The sequence below is a fragment of the Cygnus olor genome, chromosome 32, assembly GCF_009769625.2.
Source record: "Cygnus olor isolate bCygOlo1 chromosome 32, bCygOlo1.pri.v2, whole genome shotgun sequence".
NCBI lineage: Eukaryota > Metazoa > Chordata > Aves > Anseriformes > Anatidae > Cygnus > Cygnus olor.
In genome coordinates, this window is record NC_054089.1 from 519,267 (window position 1) to 534,840 (window position 15,574).

Genomic DNA, 15,574 nt, shown 5'->3' on the forward strand with positions numbered 1-15,574 from the left:
AGAAACAGAAATCCCTCTGAAGGGAAACTGAAGAAAGGACAAAAGCAGAGGCTGGAGTGGGGGAATTGCAGCTTGGGGATAGAGTGGTTGTGGAAGGACCCCCCAAGAAAAAGGGCTTTGTCCCTGGGAGCACTGGGATGCTGCCATGTCCCTTGTGCAGGCAGCAGCTTTGTTCTTCATACAAGGAAGAAGCAGGACGTGAAGTGCTGGAGAGAAACCTGGCCTTGATGAACAGGCAGGGATTTTGTATGTCCCAGTGGGAAATGAAGTGGTGGGATTGCACGGGGGGTGTATGGGCAGGGATGCCCATCGGGAGAGGAGTGTGTGGCTTCCCCAGAGGGAGGAGGTAGTACTCACACTGAACTTCACCGTGGTCTGTGGCTTCTGCCTGCAGGCTGTCAGCGTGCTGCTGCCTGGAGAGGAATGGAATGGTTCTGGGGTGTGTGTTTGTGGAGAAGGGGCACCGTGAGATACACCCTGGTGTAGTGTTTTCCTAAATCAAGTGTTGAGCTGGAGTCCAACAACAACGTGCCCCGTCCTCCCAGCCTCCAGCACAGGGAATGCAGCCACGCAGAGATACAATGCTGCCCCTGGCCAAGGAGCTCTCAAGGCCCCGCCATGCCACCAACTCCCTCCCAGCAGCCGCACAGCCAGGAGCCCTTGGTGCTCACCTTGGGCATCTCCCTCTGCAGGCACCTGCAAGAAGAACAGTGGCTGAGGTGCGCAGGCCAAGTTGCTGCCCAGCCCTGGCTCCCATCTCGGGGCTGGGGGACGAAGGCTGAAGCTCCCCAGCTCCCTCAGCAGCCTCCCCAGCTGGGCTGCCCACAGCCAGCACCCCCACGCACCGTCTGCCGCAGCTGCGCACCCCCAGGTCCCCCCCACCGCCTTTCCCACTGCACCAGCCCTGCAGCAGGACCCCCACAGCCTCAGCCTTTCCCCCCACCTTCCCCCACTCCCTCACCTTTCCTGATGGCAAACCAACTGCCTGCAGCCAGGAGGACGAGTCCGATGGCCGCCACTGCCAGCGCCGTGCCTGTGGGGAGGGCGTGCGGGAGCCGGGCATGGGGGGCTGTGGGAGAGAGGGTATGAGGGCAGCAGGGTGTGATGTGGAGAGGCAGGGAGCAGGATGTGCCCATGCAGCCAGCACACCTCCTGCCTGATGAAGATCCTGCATGGCCCCGTGCCCTGGGGATGGCAGCCTAGCAGCCCTGAGCCCCATGGTGAGGTCCCTGGGGGTGCAGGAGGGACTCACTCACCTGGGGGCGATGGCCTTGCTGGGGAGCTGGCCACAGTGCCTGTCAGGAGAAAGGGACAGACTTAGTGTCTGCAGCATGCCCAGCTCCTGCGCAGAATGAGCCCCAACCGTAGCAGGCGTACTGCAACAGGCCTGAGCACATCTGTGTGGGGCTTGGGACACACAGCCCCATGGGCACATCCCCCCACCAACAGCCAGCACCATCCCCAGGGGAGGCATAAAATTGCCCGTGGCTGCTGTGCCAACATCGGCCCCCATGGAAATGGTGTCCAAATGTTCTCAGGAGGGATTAAGGATGACATGGCAGAGGTGTGGCTCTTCAATTATTATGCCACCACCACTCTCTGTGATTCTGGGGGCTAGTGGATCACACAATCACAGAATGGCCAAAGTTAGAAGGGACCTCTGAAGGTCATCTAGTCCAACCTTCTGGTGAGCAATATCACCTAGAGCACATTGCACAGAAAGGCATCCAGGTGGGCTTGGAATATCTCCAGAGAAGGAGACTCCACAAAGTCTCTGGGCAGCCTGTTCCAGTGCTCTGTCACCCTCCCAGTAAAGAAGCGCCCCCTCATACTGAGCCACAACCTCCTGTGCTTCAGTTTGTGCCTTTTGCCCCTCGTTTTGTCGCTGGACACAACCAAAAAGAGACCAGCTCCATCCTCTCGACACCCTCCCCTCAGATATGTATATACATTGATGAGGCCTCCCCTCAGCCTCCTCTTTTCCTGGCTACTCAGGCCCAGTTTTCTCAGTTCCAGTCCTCTGATCATCTTCGTAGCCCTCCTCTGGACTCACTCCAGTAGTTCTATGTCCCTCTTGTACTGCAGAGCCCAGAACTGGACACAAAATGCTTTGTGTTCCACGCAGGGAAGTGATTCCTTCCCAGGAGCTCACACCCAGAGAACAAATTCCCTCTCCCTTCCCATCTCCACCCCGCACACACCTCCCTTCAGTCACCCATCCCAACACTCATCCTCGCCTGGGGAGCTGCAGATGTCCTGGGTGGTCACGCCAGCACCTGCATCTTGGGGCAGAGGGTTTTGCTTAGAGGGAGTGAGACCTGGGGAACCCAAACGCTCTTGCCCGTGTCCCTGCTGCTGGGTCCTTGCCATGTCCTCACTGCTGGGTCCTTGCCAGGCAGGCACCTTGCCACCCCTGCATCTCAATCCAGCACCACTGTGGTCTCCTCCCTGGGGCCATATCAAGATTCTTTTGGTTGGTTTGCAGTTCCAGGGAGAGGTCCCTGGATCTCTAAGCACTCCAACACCTCCCTGTCCTCACACTACGACACCAGCCCCCATTTTAGAGCCATAAATATAGTGTCCTTCTTCACAAATAGGTAACTGCCCAACTCATGACAATGAGCTGATGACCCCTCAAGCCTGGGGCCGTGTCTCACCGGGGACATCCAGGATGCGGCCAGCACTGAGGGCAGAGTTCCTCACGTGTTTCGTCTCAGTCCTCAGCTGGTACCCACATGTATATCTTCCTGCACTTCTTGACGTGATGTTCAGGACCATGGAGTAGCTCAGCTGCCCTTGCTGGGCTTTCTGGCTGTACAACTCCAGCCCATCCTTGCAGAAGATGATTCGTCTTACGGGTGATACCACACGGAGAAAACACTGGAGCACAACTGTGGTACCTGGCTGAGCAGAAGTTGAGTTCATTTGGAGAGCAGGAGCCAGGAGATCCCCTGGAGGAGACACAGCAGTGAAGGGCTGCCACAGGGCAGAGCTCGCAGTGGTTGGGCTTCAAAGTGCCCTGGGTCTGGGAGGGAAGGACTCACGAGTACCTGGGGAGCTGCAGATGTCCTTGGAGGTCATGCTGGCAGCTGTGCCAAGGGGCAGAGAGGGATTTGCTGAGAGGGGCATTGTCCAGGCTCATCCTGATGCCACTGCCCACATCCTCACTGCTAAGCAGGCATTATCACACCTGCATGTTCTCATGTTGTATCTCTTCAATATCCCCTCAAACAATGTCAATCCCAATCCCATTTTCTGTGGATTTCTTGTTCCAGGAAAGTCCCAAAGCTCCGTAAAGAATCCAGAGGTCCTAGAGTCTCAGAGCAACACTCCAGACAATTTATGGTGCTGGAGAAGTTAGCCCCTTGCTCAGATCTGTATCATACCTGGAGGACGCAATCCCCATCCTGCCATCACCAAAACTACTCTGCCCCACAATGCTGCACGCCTGCCCCGCACAAGCTGACCCCATCATCTCCTGTGCCCAACACAGGCCTGTCCTGCCCCCAACAGCAGCCCTCCAGCCCTCAGCCCCTACGCCCAGCAATGCCCCAACTCACAGAGCGCCAGCAGTAGGATGGCAGGGCCAGAAGGAGACAGCTTTGTCCATGGCGCCTGCCCCAGCATCTTTTGAGGTGCTGCTTTTGGGGAGCACCGTCTGCTTCAGGTGTCTGCTTTGCTCTGAGCTGGGGATGGTGGGACAGAGGCTTGCAGTGCAGCTGGGACCTGTGCTGTGGGCTTTCTGTGGCTGTCTGAGCCTGGCCCACAGCCAGAGGCTCTCATCAGTGGGGGGCCTTGCCTAAGAATCTGCTACATCCGCTGCTTGTTTTGAGCCCCCACTGTTATTTCTGTCTTCTCAGACACCGCAGCACACGCTATTTTTACTTATATCTCAGGGTCAGAATTGTCCCTGCAAAGACCTCCTGCCCCTTGTCCCCACCCAGCTTTGCCCACTTCTGACCAGGTCACCCTGCTTTTCTGCAATGTCTGCACAAATGATGGGGTCAGGGGACTCCTGCACCAAGGCCAAAGTGACTTCACAGCTCTGTTGCAGATGCCAAGGCTGTGGGCAGGTTTCTCCTTCATCCTGTCGGTGAATCCCTTATGAAGAACACTAAAGGAGCCTCAGCTGGGGCCATACCGCTGCCAGTACAGCACTGTAGGAGCAATCTGCACCCAACTTTTGCCCTCATGTGACCACACAACAACCAGGAAAGGCAGGGGCTTATTCCTGATGGCACCTGAGCTCCCCCACGCTGCTCTCTCAGTTCCCTTCCTCAAAGAACAGGGGAGAAACTCTGATGGAAGGAAGACTTGTGCACTGAGATAAGGGCAGGGAGATCACTCACCAGTTACTAACACAGACAAAAGAGACTCAGCATAAGGGAGATTAATGCAGTTCATTGCCTTCTATTAACAGGCACTGCAGGGACATTCATCCCACAGGAGGTAGGGCCTTTCTTTGGGAAGCACCAGGCCGCTTGCAAGATGCTCTGCTGTTAAGCAGCCAAGTGGCTTCTGAAAAATGTCCAACCCAGTGCTCCCGTGCCCCTGCACCCAATAGTCTCAATACAGGCTTTAACAGTCCATCGTATGGTACGGCTCAATCTTTCCAGAGGTTGGTGAGTGAGGTAGGATGTGCTAGACCCAAAGATTGCTAAATGTCTTAGCTCTACACCCAATGATTATGCTTTGGGCTTCACTCCCCATCACTCTTCTGTTTTCACTTGAAGCATCGCGGACATCTGATCCTCGATAGCCAGGTTCTAAAAGTCCAGAGGACGACCTCAGCTTTCTCCTGGTCTTTCCTGCCAGAGGCTCCCAGCCAGGCCTTGTTCCCCACCTGCAGTATGAAGCACCACTGGCACAACTGGGCCTGTACGCACGGGTCCAAGGGCTCCCACCACAGCCTTTTGGACACCCACTTCATCTCTTCCAAGGGGTTTTGTTGCTCAAAGTTGCTCAAAGTGCTCTTCTTTCAGGTTACTCAATAGGGAGGGCTCAGAAGCTCACTACAACCTGCAATATGCCTTCTCCAGAATCCCACAAGGCCTAGAAAAACTTGTGTTTCTTTCCTGTTAGCTGGTGGGGTCAATGTTACCTCATTGACCTCACCCACTGAGGTGTGGCATCCTGCCTTTTTACACCCAAGAACCACATTTCCTGAGCAGGCCCCTTGACTTTACCCTGGTCAAGGGCAAAAGCAGCCTTCAGGAGAATTTGGTTGATTTTCTTCCCTTTCTCAAAGACTTCCTCTGCTTTGCTGCCCCACATGAGGGTGCCATCAATGCACTGCAGGTGCTCAGGAGCTTCCCCTTGTTCCACAGCCATCTGCATTACTCCATGGTAAATGGCAGGGCTGTGTTTCCACCCCTGGCACTGTCCATCCCAGGTCTACTGGACGCGGACGCCCCTCCAAGGGAAAGCAAACTATGGCCTGCACTCTGCAGCTGCATTGGGTTTACGTGGCAAGGGTTTGGTAGCGGAGTCTGCAGAGGTGGCTGCGGTGAGAAGTCCAGAAGCTGCCCCATATTTGAAAGGGGCCAGTTTCAGACTGCTCCAAAGGGACTTGCTGCAGGCCAACGACGAGCCAAAAAGCAATGTCGTTTGCTCCTCTGTGAAAAGGGAAAAAACCTGCTGCACAAGAACAGCTGACAGAGGGAGGAGTGAGAACCAGCCCTGCAACCCCCAAGGTCAGTGCAGCAGGAGGGCAGGAGGTGCTCCAGATACACAGCACAAGTTCCCCTGCGGCCCGTGCAGGGAGAGGCCCCTGGCGGAGCAGGCTGTCCCCCTGCACCCATGGGTCCCACATGGAACAGATCTCCACGCTGCAGCCCGTGGCGGAGCCCCTGGTGGGGCAGGTGGCTGTGGCTGTGGCCTGGAGGAGGCTGCGGCCCATGGATGTATGAGAATGAGGGAGTAGCTCCGCCAACACAAATCCATGTCTTCTCTTCCAGGAGTAGTATCCTGGAGGCCTGTGCTGTGAAACATGCATGCATAGTCCTGAAGGAAGCTGTGAAGCAAGTGCCTTGATGAGGGTTTGAGATCTGAGGGAATTTCTTTGTGGGAAGGAGCCTGAAACCCACCTCCCCTCCAGCTCTGCCTCCAAAAAGGTCGTGGAGAGTTTTCACCCACTTTCCTTTCCCTTATTCCTTCCTGTGTTAGGACTAAAAGCTGTTAGGTTTGGTCCGATGTGAAACAGGCATTGTTTTAAGACTAACAAGGCGAAACTCTGACCTTGCAATTATACATATTACTTGCTCAGCGATATGGTACCAGGCCGCAAGCCATCCAGCATGAGACAATGCTGCCATCAGCCCAGCACAAGTTCCTCTGCGGCCCGTGCAGGGAGAGGCCTCTGGTGGAGCAGGCTGTCCCCCTGCACCCATGGGTCCCACATGGAACAGATCTCCACGCTGCAGCCCATGGAGGAGCCCCCGGTGGAGCAGGTGGCTGTGGCCTGGAGGAGACTGCGGCCCATGGAGAGCTCCCGCAGGAGCAGGCCCCGGGCCAGAGCTGCAGCCTGTGGAGAGGAGCCCACGCAGGAGCAGGGGTCTGGGGGAAGATGCCGCCTGTGCGGGACCCGTGATGGAGCAGATCTTGAAGAGCTGCTGCCTGTGGGAAGCCCACCCAGGGTCAGGTTGGAAGGACAGCATTCCAGAGGAAGGACCCCCCACTGGAGCAGGCGCAGAAAGTGACTGTGGAGGAGTGGCAGAGATGAAGCATTACAGACTAACACAGCCCCCATTCCTCATTGCCCTGCACCACCAGGAGGAAGGAGGTGGAAGAGTGTGGATTTTGGGGAACATATACATATATATTTGTTTGTTTGTTTGCTTCTCACTTATCTAGCTTGTTAATAATAGCTAATAAATTTCATTAATCTCCCTATGCTGAGTCTGTTTTTCCTGTGACAATTAAACTTGAGTGATCTCCCTGTCCTTACCTCAAGCCTTCAACCATTCTCATAATATTTTCTCCCACTTTCCCTTTCAGGAGGGGGAGTGGTGGAGCTCTCTGTCCTGCTGAGTAAAGCCACCACAACTGCTCAGAAGAGAGAAGAAACACAAGTACCAAATGCCTTCATTGGCTAGGTCTATACTAACAAAACCAGCCTTCAGGAACACCATGTCCCAGAATGCAGGAACAAGGGCTGCAGCAAGGAAGGCGTCCCCTTGGTGAAGGAGGATTAGGCGGGGCAATGCTTCAGCCAAATGAGCAAAGAGAAGGCCGTGGACCCTGCTAGGAGGCACCCCCAAGTGCTGAAGGAGCTGGCAGATGTCATTGCGAGGCTATTCTCCATCATCCTTGATGGGTCAAGGCGAGCGGGAGAAGGGCCCGAAGATGGGAGGGAAGCAAACATCAGTGCTCTTCCAGAATGGCAAGAAGGAAGACCTGGGGAAGTAGAGGCCAGTCAGATCACCTCCATCCCTGGAAGGTGAGGGAGATGATGATGAGAGTCATCTGGGAAAGACTTTCCAGGCACTTGGAGGACAAAAAAAATCAACAGGAGTAGCCAGCAGGAATTCAGCAAGGGGATGCCATGCTTGGCCAACCCAACAACCCTCTATGATGAAATGACTGTTCAGGTATTTGAGGGGAGAGCATGCATCTTCGCATGGAAGGCCTTTGACACTGTCTCCGCTAACATTCTCACAGAGAAGCTATTGATGTCTGAGCTGAATTAACAGAGGGTGGGGTGGACACTAATCTGACGGAATAGCAGAAACTGAAGCAAGGTTATCAGTGCTGCAAAGTCTAGTTGAAGGACGCTAATTAGTGATGTAAAACAAGGATCCAAATGTGGTCCAATTGCATTCAACATCTGCATTACTCCCAGGATGCTGGGGCAGAGGTTATCCTCAGCAAGGTTGCAGCTGACACCGCAATGGGGATTCACTCACCAGGGAGGGTTGGAGGCTGTATGGGAATGAGGGAGTAGCTCCTTGCAACCAACTCTGTATAGTACCATCCAGGAAAAGTATCCTGGAGGCTTGTGCTGTGAAACATGAATGCATGGGCCTGAAAGAAGCTGTGAAGCAAGTGCCTTGATGAGGGTTTGAGACCTGAGGGACTGTCCTTGTGGGAAGGAGCCTGAAACCCACCTCCCCTCCAGCTCTGCCTCCAAGCAGCTTTTGCTGAGTTTTGACCCCATGTTCCTTTCCCCTATTCCCTCCATGCAGTCATGCAGCCTTGTGCCTCCCATCTGGGCAGCTCCTCTCCTGCCTACACCCATCTTTCCCCGGAGTCCCTCACTGCACTCCAAGGCCCCAGATGCCAGCACTGGGAGCTGCACAGTGGGGACACCTTGGCTCCTTCCAGGTCCCTGCAGGTGTTGGTGTGGGATGGCTACTTGTGGGATGGCCCCATTGTGCAAGGCTGGGGATGGGCTGTGGGTGTGGGGGCCAGCCATGCTGAGACCCCATCCCCACCTGCCCCACAGATGGATGCCCCCGTGCACAACGTCCCTGCTCAGGGCTGTCTCCTGGGGATGGCGCATTGACAGCCAGAAGCCCCAGCACAGGGATGGGTGGGTGTGGGGTGCAGAAGGCCAGGCGTGGCCACCCCCTGGACCTCTGCATGGCCTCAGCCATCCTCACATCGGCACTTTTCCAGGCCACATCTGCCAGGGCAATGCCAGCAGGTAGGGGAACTCTTGGGTGGCAGGGCACAGGGAACAGCAGCTCCCTTGCAGGACATGTGGCCCCACACAGCAGTCATACAGGAGCTCTCCCAGCTCTGCTCGCTGGCTTCCCTCTCAAATACAGAGCAGCAACATCAGCTGGTGCATTCTGAACCAAGCCTTTATAACTCGCCTCCCACAGGACCAGTATCCACCAAAGTGCCTCCACACAGGGCACCGTAACCACCTGGGAATGTGCCCATTACAGCTGGCACCACCTTGGGCATAGGGAGGTGCTGGAGTGATGCAGGAGCTGCAGAGCATAGCTGCCTGGGGGTGCAGCTGTGACTCCATCCCCTCGTGTTCTCCCGATATGCAGAGGTGGATCCCGTGATGGAGATGTGATTCTGTGAGCAGGAGGGGCAGTCATGAGGGTGCTGGGGTTGAACACAGCCGGCAGGGTGCGCGATCCAGTGGCAATCCTTGATGTGAGCAGAGAGCAGGGGCTGAGCCAAGGGAAGCAGAGCAGTGGCAGCACATCCCTTGGGCATGCTGCCCCAGCTGCCTTGAGCCCAACAGCAGCGGGAGCCTGGCCACAGTGGGGGTCATGCTCTGAGCATGGGGGAGCAGGCTGGGGTCAGCATGGAGCCCAGGAGGACATCAGAGCACCATGGGGCCAGGGACATCTCCAGGCTGCCTGGCCCCACTGGCACCATTACTCCATCTCTCCAGGAGGAGGGTGATGATGGGGGCAGACAGCAGCAGGAGCAGGCTGAGGGCAGAGCGCAGGATCCAGACCTCCAGGGGCATGGCTGGCCCTGCAAGAGACGAGGGTCACAATGTGGCCAAGACAAGCCATGCAGGACAGCCGTGCTGGGAAGGGCTGATGAGCAATGTCTCACCTCTGGAAGGGAGCTCGGTCTTGTGTGAGGGGCTGCTGCCTGTGGGAGACATGAACATGGTGTGCGTTTATCATGCTCTTTGCTGGGACAATCCCAAATGCTGAGCGGACACTGAGCTCATGTCTTGCTTCCTTGAGTACATAGGGAACATGAGCAAGCGTTTGCATGTAAGTTCCCAGACACAGGTTTGTAAAGGTTAGAGGGACATCTTAGAGCAGTAGTGGAACACCCCAGGGTCCATAGACATCCTGAGCCCTTTTTCTCTGTTCCTGTGCCCTGTGCAGCCCTATCTCTGCTGCAGAGGTGCTCCAGCAGGGACAGAGGGACCTCTGAGAGCAGCTCTTTCTCTAGCGGATGCCTTAGAAGAGAGGGAATACTCCCACGGGGGAACCACACCAGAGCCATGTCCTGCCTGCTGTAGCACACAGCTCCAGCCTAGTAGTATCCCCGTCCCTTCTGTCCCCACCACCCTGCAGCCGTGTCTCACCTGGCACAGACAGGGTCCAGGGAGCACTCAGAGCAGAGCTCCTCACCCAGTTTCTCTTGTTCCTCTGCTGGTACCCACATGTGTACGTCCCACCACTTCTCGAGGTGATGTTCAGGACCAGAGCGTAGATGACCCTACCATGCTGGGCTTCCAGGCTGTGCTCCTCCAGCCCATTCTTGCAGAAGACAATTCGCGTAGCAGGGAACTGCCCATCAATGGCACACTGAACCAAAACTATTTCCCCCTCCAGGGCACTGGAAACATTGAGGAACAGGACTGGAGCCTGGTCGTTACCTGGAGAGAAGGCACAGGGATTCCCCAGGCATGTGTTAGTGATTGCCGGGTGGCAAAACCAACTGCATGCCAAAGCTGGAAGAGCCTGTTCTCCTGGGGTTTACAGGGGGAACTATGAGGGAATAATCCCCTTCTCTCTTCCCATCTGCTTCCTCAGGACACGTTCTTTTTCGGGTCCCACCTCCATACTCCTGCAATCCTGGGGAGTTGCAGATGTCCTGGGTGGTCAAGACAGCACCTGCAGCATGGGGCAGAGAGCGCTTTGCTTAGAGGGGCAGTGACCTGGCTCACCCCCATTTCCCTGCCCACATCCTCACTGCTCGGTCCTGGCTGAGCAGGCACCATCCCACCCACATATGTCCAAATGGGATCAACTTCATCTGCAAACTTGGCACCGTCCCAAGCCTAATCTGGGTGTGTCTTGTGTTCCAAGTGGAGTCCCAAGGCTCCCTAGAGCATCCAGTATCCTGACTGTGTCACTCTAAGACACCAGACAAACTTTTAGTGCTGGAGAAGTGTGCCCATTGCTCAGATCTGTAGTATAGCTGCAGGAAGAAATCCCAATCCTGCCTTACCCAAAACAACGATGCCCCACATTGCTGTATGCCTGCCCCATACACACTGACCCTATCCTCCCCTGTGCCCAACACGGGCATCTCCTGCCCCCAGCAGCAGACCTCCAGCCCTCAGACCCCACGCACAGAAATGCCCCAACTCACAGAGCGCCAGAAGCAGGACGGCAGGGCCAGAAGGAGACAGCCTTGTCCATGGCGCCTGCCCCAGCATCTTTTGGGGCACTGCTTTTGGGGAGCACCGTCTGTTTCAGGTGTCTGCTTTGCTCTGAGCTGGGGGCGGTGGGACAGAGGCTTGCAGTGCAGCTGGGACCTGTCCTGTGGGCTTTCTGTGGCTGCCTGAGCCTGGCCCACAGCCAGAGGCTCTCATCAGCAAGGGCCCTGCCTCAGCCCCGTCTGTATCCGCTGTATTTTGAGAGCCCCCGTTGTTATTTCTGTCCTCTCACACACTGCAGAACGCGCTGTTTTTACGTGTATCTCAAGGATTGTATTCTTCCTACAGAGGCCTCCTGTCCGTTTTCCCCTTGCCAGATTTGGCTCATAATTTTGCAGTTCTCCATCAGGCTAGCAAACATCTGCAGCGTCTCCCAAATCCTTTTCCATCCCTTCCACACCCATGTGGGCACAGCACTGCTGCATCCCCTGCCGATGCTCAGCCTCTGTACTCTTGTTGCTTGTGCAAGGCTGTGCATCCTGAGTCCCTCTGCCTGCCAGCGGCTCCATGGGGAGACCTGCCACTTCAGCCCTGTGTCCTGTGCAGGAAGTGAGTCACTTAAACACCATGTCTTGGGGGTGTCTGGCAAGGAGGCACTGGCTTCTTTCCCCAAATCTCTGCCTTTCCTGCCCTTTTTGAGTGTACCTGGAAACACGCTCCTTGCTGTTAAAAAAAGAGTACTTTGTGCTGTACAATAAAAACGGGGAGCCATTCTGCGGGGGATGCCATTGCTGTGCCACTGGATGGTCATGAGTCAGGTAGTGGTGAGCGATAACATTTTGCCTCTCTCCTTTTTGGCCTATTGTTGGTTTTTTTCCTCTTTTCCTTTACCTGATGGTTTTATTTTGCTGGACTGCTGAACTCCACCACAAGCGCTTTCTCACTTCCCCTCGTCAGAAGACAGAGATAAGAAAGTATTTTGGAAAGAGCAAAACAGGCTCATGGGCAGAGAGAAGGATAATTGAATTAAAGGGAACAAGAAGAGGGGAAAAACAAGCAAAGGCCATGCAGAAGAACAGAAAGAGAAAAAGAAATCGTCCTCTACTTCCCATCAATGAGCAATGTTGGATCATGTGTGGGGAAGCAAGGCCTCGATATGCGTAGCAGTTGTTTGGGAGGACAGACTTAATCATAACGAGAGACACCACCCCCACCCCCCCAGCCTTCCCCTTTCCCACCTACTATTGCTGAGTGTGACATCCTGTGCTATGGAAAACCCCTTTGGTTGGTTTAGGGCAGCTGCCCTGGTGATGTCCCCTCCCCACCTCTTGCCCACCCCCAGACCTACTGGCTCTGGTGGTGGGGTTGGAGATAGTCTTGATGCTGTGCCATGGCTGCTCAGCAATAGACAAATCCTTGGTGTGGTACCAGTGCTGTTCTAGCTACAAGTGTAGAGCACAGCACTGCATGGGATGCTGCAGGGAAGGTTACCTCCATCCCAGCCAGACCCAGCACCCCTTAATATACCCTAGTTATATCAACCCATCAGTTTTCTAGCTTTTGCCCTCTTGATTTTCTTGACCTGATCCCACTGAGGTTTGACTGGGCAAGCAGCTTTGTTCTGCTTGCCTGCCCACTGGATTTAAACCTCAATTGCTCTGTTTGGCACACTACTTGGGGCTGCAAGTGTGGAGATAACCACAGATTTGGACAGGAAATTTACAGAAGATTCCTCTTTGTTCTATTTGTTTAACAAGTACTTTTTGGGATGCTGATGTATTTGCACTAGATGATCTTTCAGGGTCCCATCCAATCCCTAACATTCTGTGATTCTGTGACCCTCTGCTACCAGAGCACTGCCAGAGAAGCCCCCCTTCCCTCTCCTCCGCACTCTCTTCCCAGGGTTCCACGGTGTCTCGGGGCCACCAACCAGACAGCTTTCCCCTCTCATTGCCAGTTGGGCTCATTTCAGACTCCAGTGCAGACAACAGCTGGGATCCCCCAGTCCCTCCAGAAATACAGAGGGGTTCTGCCCCCAGTAACCTGATAGCAGTAGGGTCCTCTGTGTATCACTGTCTACCAGAGCCTCGCACTCCCATGGGTCTCATGTGCAAGGCCTTTACATCCACACTGTCCAGTCAATGCTGTTGACCATTTTCTCCACCTGGCTGGTGGCAGGGCCCTTCCAGTCCTGCTCAGAGTGGCCATTACTTTGTTCTATCAAACACAAGCCAGAGAGTGGCCTATCAATGACTTCTGCCAACTCCCTCAGCACCCGTGGATGCCTCTCTTCAGAACCCATGAATTTATGGATGTCCTGCTTGCTTAATCGGTCCTCAGTCCACCTGTCATCAACCAAGGCAAACTCCTCCTTTATCCTGACTTCTTCTGGGGCCTCAGGGTACAGGACTCCTCAGGACAGCCTCCGGTATTATTGACAGTGTCAAAGAAGGCATTCAGTAACTCCTCTTTCTTTTTATCTTCTGTCACTAGGGCACCCACCTCATTCATCAGTTTGTCTGCATTGCCTCTAGTGTTACTTTTATCTGCAGTGTATTTGAAGGAGCTCTTTCTGTTGTCCTTGACCCCTCTTACAAGGTTTAATTCTAGGGAGGCCTTAGCTTTCCTAGTTGCCTCCCTACATCCTCTGAGAACAGTCTTATATTCCTCCCAAGTGGCCAGACCCTCCTTCCATGATCTATAGACTCTCCTCTTCCACTTGAATTTGCCCAGCAGTTCCCTCTTTAACCATGCAGGTCTCCTGGCTCTCTTTCCTGACTTCCTACCTGTTGGGATGCTCAGATCCTGAGCTTGGAAGAAGCAGTCCTCGAACACTAACAAACTGTCTTGGGCCCCTCTATCTTCAAATACCTTGTCCCATGGGGTTTCCCCTAGCATTTGCTTGAAAAGGCTAAAATTGGCCCTACTGAAGTCCAGGGTTGTGATTCTGCTCGGTATTCTGTTCCTGCCCCATGAGATCCTGAATTCCACCATCTCATGGTTGCTGCAACCAAGGCTGCCCTCAACCTTCACCGCTTCAACCAGCCCGTTAGTGAGGACAATATCTAGCAATGCTCCTCTCCTAGTTGACACATTCACCCTTTGCATCAGGAAGTTATCATCAGTGCACTGGAGGAACCTCCTAGACTGCAGATGGCTGGCTGAGTAGGCCTTCCAGCAAATGTAAGGGCAGTTGAAATCCCCCAGGATTTCAGCCTAACCAGGCTCAAGGTAAACTGCAGATGTCCCTTCAGTGATGGTTTGCTCTGCATATCGGGCTCTCTGTTCCTCTCAGAAGGGAATGTCCTACTACAATTACCCTTCTTTCTTTCTTTCTTTTCAGAGGCAGTCTTGAGGCTTGTTGTCGGCTGCTGATGTGACCTCATGGGCGAGCCTTCACCCACATAATCACCTACCTCTCATTCAAGATCCAGGGCCTCAGACCTATCATGGAGTGCTACCTGAGGAAGCGGGGTAGGTAGGTAGGAGCGTTGCATGTGACACCCAACTGGGACTCACTTCCACCCCTCCTCGTCTTTTTCGTTCCCTCCCTCTGCCCAACAGTGACAGGGCAGGGGCTCCACCACCCTCTGGGGGGCAACCCCCAGGCGCCCTTCTCTCTGGGACACCAGGGAGTTACTCCACCAGGCAATCTCCTGCTCACACGCCCTGGTGCTCCTTAGTCTGCTCCTCTGTCTGCTTGTGCTCCTGTCCTGGACCACCCCTGGCCAAGCAAGGGCCCAAAGTCCCTCTGTAACTGGTGGTCGGGCGCTGCAGCTGCGCCAGCTCTGAAGGGACCGAACTCTACTACATAGAGCAGGAGGGCTTCGCGTGGAGGATGCTGTCCTTGAGATACACGTAAAAACAACACGTTCTGTGGTGTGTGAGAGGACAGAAATAACAGCGGGGGCTCTCAAAATACAGCGGATACAGACGGGGCTGAGGCAGGGCCCTTGCTGATGAGAGCCTCTGGCTGTGGGCCAGGCTCAGGTGGCCACAGAAAGCCCACAGCACAGGTCCCAGCTGCACTGCAAGCCTCTGTCCCACCATCCCCAGCTCAGAGCAAAGCAGACACCTGAAGCACACGGTGCTCCCCAAAAGCAGTGCCCCAAAAGATGCTGGGGCAGGCGCCATGGGCAAGGCTGTCTCCTTCTGGCCGTGCCGTCCTGCTGCTGGTGCTCTGTGAGTTGGGGCATTGCTGTGCGTGGGGTCTGAGGGCTGGAGGGCTGCTGCTGGGGGTAGGACAGGCCCGTGTTGGGCACAGGGGAGGATGGGGACAGCGTGTGCGGGGCAGGTGTGCAGCACTGTGGGGCAGAGTTTTTTCAGGGAAGGCATGACGAGGATTAGTATGCCCATATTGCAAGTCTTTTCAGATGTTGCTTGTTTTAGGGAGATCTTGGGGACTCCATCTTGAACAGAAAAAACAAGCAGCTGAAATGGTTTTGGAATGGTATGAAAGGAAGTGAAAACAAGTGATGAAAAGGATGTAGATGTGCAAATTTGAATGTCCAAGATGCAGGGTTTGGGGCAGGGATACATGGT

General features: G+C 54.8%; 1 protein-coding gene across 3 annotated transcripts in view; it reads right to left on the minus strand.

The window, feature by feature from the left end:
• LOC121062562 overlaps window positions 1–15,574 on the minus strand; it is a 37,629-nt gene that overhangs the window by 2,002 nt on the left and 20,053 nt on the right. Inside the window, exons 1-7 of one of the 3 annotated variants that reach the window (XM_040542603.1) lie at window positions 11,026–11,118; window positions 3,051–3,089; window positions 2,658–2,951; window positions 1,257–1,295; window positions 962–1,069; window positions 672–696; window positions 358–413 (exon numbers count right to left, since the gene is read on the minus strand). In XM_040542603.1, the coding sequence (XP_040398537.1) occupies window positions 358–413; window positions 672–696; window positions 962–1,069; window positions 1,257–1,295; window positions 2,658–2,951; window positions 3,051–3,089; window positions 11,026–11,092 (628 nt within the window). In that variant the 5' untranslated portion in view covers window positions 11,093–11,118. Of the gene's footprint in view, window positions 1–357; window positions 414–671; window positions 697–961; window positions 1,070–1,256; window positions 1,296–2,657; window positions 2,952–3,050; window positions 3,226–11,025; window positions 11,119–15,574 lie in introns of those variants that run through there. The other 2 variants (XM_040542605.1, XM_040542604.1) reach the window with 2 other exon arrangements.